At 42.4% G+C, this 5,642-nt stretch overlaps 1 protein-coding gene across 1 annotated transcript; it reads left to right on the top strand.

Moving 5' to 3' along the window:
* The first annotated feature begins 3,573 nt into the window (after nucleotides 1-3,573).
* On the top strand, nucleotides 3,574-5,440 carry LOC112077561 (ferritin, middle subunit). The gene is made up of 4 exons (XM_024144058.2): nucleotides 3,574-3,872; nucleotides 4,254-4,400; nucleotides 4,631-4,756; nucleotides 5,075-5,440. Exons 1-4 carry the CDS (start codon nucleotides 3,771-3,773, stop codon nucleotides 5,228-5,230), a joined length of 531 nt encoding a protein of 176 aa, XP_023999826.1. The 5' UTR covers nucleotides 3,574-3,770; the 3' UTR covers nucleotides 5,231-5,440.
* The last annotated feature ends 202 nt before the right edge of the window (nucleotides 5,441-5,642 follow it).

Genomic DNA, 5,642 nt, shown 5'->3' with positions numbered 1-5,642 from the left:
CCCTAAACTCAGCATGTTTTCGCCCACTCACCACCGCTCAAGTCTGTTTCCACAGTCATGAGACCCAGTCTCCTTCCACCATTGTCCCGGTGATAGTGGGAAAGATGGCCTTCAGGCCAAAGGTGGTGGATAAATGAAGGTAGTTAATTTAGGCATTTACCACTGTCTGCTTAAGGGGGGCGGGGGGGTTGCTCTCCATAGACACCAATGCGATAGCTGTCGGCTTAGTCCTTGACTTCCATTGAAACAGAGCCATCGAGGAAGTGGAACATCTCGCTTCCTCTTCCGTCTCTGCTTGAGACTCCAGAATGCTGAGTCACAATGACAAGGCAGAAATACAGCCATGGCATAGCCTGAGTCATTCCATACTGTATTAGAACCAACAGGAGGTTATGACAGGAGAAAGAGTGGGAAGAGGGAGAGAAATAGAATAGAGGGGAAAGGGGAAAGATTACAGACTAAAAACGCTGTGTTCCCCTTCAGAACTTCAAACGAAAGAGTTCTGTAACGGTTAATCATTTACAGTGTTACTATGACTTCTGTTTATAACTTTAACTTGAGAACATTCTTAGTTTTTACGATAAAATTGTAATGCTAAGAGATGGATAAAAATGTACAGGGTGGGTACCTGGAGGAAAATAGCAGAGGGTCATGCCTTTTCAATTTCAGTCAAGGGGAGGGATTAGTATTTTTAAAATCTAGTCCAGGGGAGGGTCATGTAGTTTGTAATTGAAGAAATTTCAATATTTCTCAATGTTTAGAATTCGTTGCTTATTAGGCTATATATCGATGCCTGAATTCCACCCGACTCTCTGCTGGAAATGCAATATGAAGTGTGCCTATAGGCTGTTTAGCGTGGTCTCAATCAATTGATTCATAGCCTATAGGCTACGAAGTGCATGCTCAGAGAAGCACAGAGCAAAGGGATTTCTGGGATTGCGTAAATCAAACTAGACTGCATTACACACTGCAATGGATATTCCAACCCTGAGGCCTGCTCTGCCCTTGCTGATCAAAAACGCTTTTTTTTGTGCAGGCTAACCAACGCTGTGCTGTGTAGGCCTACAGTGGCAGTTCAGGAGGAGAGTCAAATAGTTCCTCCGAAAATTATTATTGATCAGGCCTAGTCCAAAAAATGAAATATCTTGCACGTGCACTAGCCTATAGCCTATGTTCTGTTCAGTTTGAGAAGGAGAGCGTGAAGATGAAGATCGGAGGTCAACTTTGATAGCTTGCTGCTACTATAATTGATTTGAAGAAAATAAATATGTTTCTTGCCCATGATGTATTTATCCAAGTTGATGGAGATCAGTTGATGGAAATCAGTGGAGGCTGGGGGGAGGAGCTTCCCCATCCATGTAATGTTATTCAATGTGATCTAAAAGTCCAAACTGATCCTAAATCGGCACTCTTACTCTGAGAGGCTTGATGCATACTGCCCCAGAAGACCTAWGTAGTGTTCGAATACCCATACTAACATACTGTATACTACATACTTAATGAGTACATACTGCATACTATATACAATTAGTTCATAGGGCTCCCGAGTGGCGCAGCGGTCTAAGGCACTGCATCTCAGTGCAAGCGGCGTCACTATAGTACTCCTGTAATTGGGCTATGATTGGGCCCAGCGTCGTCGGGGTTTGGCTGGAGTAGGCCGTCATTGAAAATAAGAATTTGTTCTTAACTGACTTGCCTAGTTAAATAAAGGTTACATTTGAGTATACTGTAAAAGAACGGTAAACTTTTAGTTGAGCCTACTAGCGCTTCGACTGTCTACCGGAAGCTGATGCTGTTGCTATGCAACSTCTTGCTAGCTTGTTAGCAAAACTAATTACTAGCTAGACATCATACGATTTCGGATGTGTTTGTAAATTCAATCTGGAGTGCCAGAGTACGCTCTGGGCGTTCGTAAATTCAGAGCGTTGTCTGATTGTCCGTTCGTAAATTCAAAGCGTTTTGTTCTCTGAGCATTCAGAGCCCACACTGGACGCTCTGGCCAAGGAGTAGGGTTGATCCGAGCGTTCTGACCTCACAACGGCAGTCAAGCRCCCAAGCTAACTGGCTAACTTTGGCTAGCTTGCTAGATACTTCCAGACACAAATGAGAGAACACCTCACTCTGACCATTTTACTCGCCCTAGCAGAGCTGGTTAGGCTGTTTTCATGTTATCCAGAGCATTGGTGACTGTAACTATGGTGCTGGCAACAATTTAATACGATTTTTTTTGCAGACGTTTACTGACACCGGTTATTTTCAATGGATGTTACGTTTGTAAATTCATCAATTAATCTGCGATTTGGTGCACTCAGATGAGAGTGCTCTGAAATCGGAGTAGATAGCCAGAGCGAATTAACAACGTCCATTGAGAACGCACAATGACTATACCACTTAGCTAAGCCTGATGTCTTAATAGCCAACTAAATTGATGTTAGGTAGCTAGCTAACATAACGRTACATACTACTGCAATGATATGCTATGCGGTTCATAAGGATAGCGTAGCTAAAGAATTGTAACTTATTTGAAAGTTTTGTAACTTAACTTGTAACTTATTTTGAATTCATTACATCGCTGAACATTTTATTAACATTTGTCATAATTAGTGAAAGCAATGAAATTGTATCCGCTCTCGTCTGACTTCGGCTGCATATTTTCCGAGATTTTCTTAAAATCTGAAAACGTTGTGTGGCCACGCCCGTTTTCTGAAGATTTGTATTATGGGCCCTGAAAGCACGGAAATAATGTCCACTGCTTGTATACTTCGTATTTTCGATAATTTAGTATGACCTCCGGGAACTTTTGGCATACTAACTATATCCATACTATGACCAATAACCATACTACATACTCCACTTACATCACAAATAGTATGGTTAGTGCGGTTAGTATGAGTATTCGAACACAGCTCTAGTTCTTATGAATACCAATGATGTTGCAACTACATGGATGTATTGAGCAATAACCCAGCACCTTGGCTGATACTACTCCTTTAGTTGTTTCCAATAAAATGTTACTTTGTAATAAACAAAGTTAAAAAAATAAAAATWAAAAAAACWGATCGAGATGAAGAGGTCAAGGCAAGAGCATTTACTCCGCACAAAATCGGTCCGCGTGAGATAAGGCCGTTTATGTGTTGAGGTATATAACAGAGTGTCTATTACTTAAGGATTTTGATCGAATAGAAGTTTCGTAATGTTTAAGCTTTTACAAAAGCTTTTACAAACGCCAACACATATATTATATGTGGATGCACGTGGCATTYCGGCAACTTTGAGAAAAACGACGTTTAGTTGTGCATGTTGTTTACACGCGTACCTGCCCTCTCATTGGTTATAGTCTTGCCTGTTTTCAATCGTTGGGCACATGTATTTCCATTGCTGGAGTTGTCACTYGGCTCTCTTGTCAATATAATAAATAATCTTTGCTTTAGGTCATGTGTATGAGTGGGCTCGTCGTCAAATGATCCGCCTAGTTCCTGTTGTAATTCTAATGGTGATTGGCTACGCTCTGTGAGGGTGGATTTCACTGACGCGTTCCGTTTGGAACAATAAATAGAGCGAACAAAGCTCCTTTCAGTTCACAATTCTGGGAAGACGCATGAAGAAGTTYTTGCTTCAACAGTGATTGAACGGAACTCCTCTGCCTTCRTCCCGCATTATAGAACATTCCGGATTTATAACGTAATACTTACTCTAACTGTAATAGCAAAATAGTCGAAGGAAGTTTATTTTTGTACATTTCATTTTGATATAAAAGAAAATCTGCCAAAATGGAGTCTCAGATCCGCCAGAACTATCACCACGATTGTGAAGCTGCAATCAACCGGATGATCAACATGGAGATGTTCGCCTCCTACACCTACACTTCAATGGTAATGAGTCTACCAAGATGACCGTTTTGTTGATCTACCTGTGTATTATTATTCCTGAGCCTAAATGCCATGTTTCACGACTTTTCTACGGGCCTAGACAATTAAAGAGCCAAGAAATGTAACTCCCTGAAGTTCATATTTGAGTTTTACTTTGTTATTGAGTTTTCAGGGAGATATAACATCCAAATGAAGCCGGGAATCTATCCTACCTTGGACAGAGCGCGTAACAACTCATTGACAGGTTCAATGTCAGGTTACCAAATAGACTACGGACTAGACTGATTCATGCTTTTTGTCATCAAGTTTAGTTGCCACAACAGAATGTGTCATGTTTGGGATGTTTTTTTCTCTCTAACCACACTGTCTTGTTTATCCACCCAGGCTTTCTATTTCTCCCGTGACGATGTGGCTCTGTCTGGCTTCGCGCATTTCTTCAAGGAGAACAGCGACGAGGAGCGCGAGCACGCCGACAAGCTACTYTCTTTCCAGAACAAGAGAGGTGGACGCATTTTACTCCAGGACATCAAGGTGAGCCYMTGAGCATCGAAAAMCCCATTTAGATTGTAGACTGATAGAAATGTCTTTACTTCATGGAGGAGAGTGTCTACAGAGTTGATCTAGAGAACCTGGAGTAGTCCTGAACATACTGCCTCTAACCACTGAACTGAGTGTGAGGGGTGTAGCTCTGTTCACTTTATCCTAACCTTAATGTCTGCTAGTTGTCCCTAACACTTCTGTGTTCATGCTGTCCTGTGTAGAAGCCAGATCGTGATGAGTGGGGCAATGGGCTGGAGGCCATGCAGTGTGCTCTGCAGCTGGAGAAGAATGTGAACCAGGCCCTGCTGGACCTGCACAAGATTGCCTCTGACAAGGTTGACCCCCATGTAAGTTATGAGGAACCGCACATCACATGTATGTATCACATAGAAGACAGGTACTGTCTCAGGAGATGATCAGGTTGTTGTAGCTCTGATGACTAATGACACAGGATTGTGTGACCTGCTGCTTCACACAAACACAATAGTCCACAGATGCATGGATGCACACTATACACACAATGCAGCTCATGCAGGAGCTGGACAGCTGCCAACACCTCATTGAGTTAGCTGCCCTTTTGCCATTACCCCCAGGCTCTTGTGTGTTACTGTATCTACAATAGTCTGTAGTCATTCTCTTGTCTGACCTGTGTTTTCCCTCTTTAGCTGTGTGACTTCCTGGAGACCCATTACCTGAATGAGCAGGTGGAGGCCATTAAGAAGCTGGGAGACCACATCACCAACCTCACCAAGATGGATGCTGTCAAAAACAAGATGGCAGAGTACCTCTTTGACAAGCACACCCTGGGAGGCCAGAGTTAAACCACTTCCACCCCAGGCTACAGCCTTCAGCCTCAGATCAGGACTCCTGCATTCTCTGATAGATCCTACTGGCTTTGCATTTATAGGGAGGGGAGAGTGTTGAACTGGTGCAGTGCACAGCTGTAACATTGAGGTGTTTTTGTTGACAACACTACTGTATTTGAGTCRAGGCATCTTGTAAAACAATAAAAAATATCACTAAAGTTTCTATTCTAATTGTTGACCTGTAATAATGGATGTTTTATCAGTTTATTTGGGTTCTTTGCTCCGTTTAACTGAGCATCTCATTCCTAGTGATAAATACTGACAATTGTAGRCCTACTAGTGACTGAGGGTCATAACAATAGGGGAGGTTAATAAAGGACATTACCTCTGACCACAGAGCGTGTCCTCTACCGTATCTTGTTATAGT

This window comes from Salvelinus sp. IW2-2015, unplaced genomic scaffold, assembly GCF_002910315.2.
Source record: "Salvelinus sp. IW2-2015 unplaced genomic scaffold, ASM291031v2 Un_scaffold4699, whole genome shotgun sequence".
NCBI lineage: Eukaryota > Metazoa > Chordata > Actinopteri > Salmoniformes > Salmonidae > Salvelinus > Salvelinus sp. IW2-2015.
Note: the sequence above shows the minus strand (reverse complement) of the source record. Positions and strands in the feature narration are given on the sequence as shown.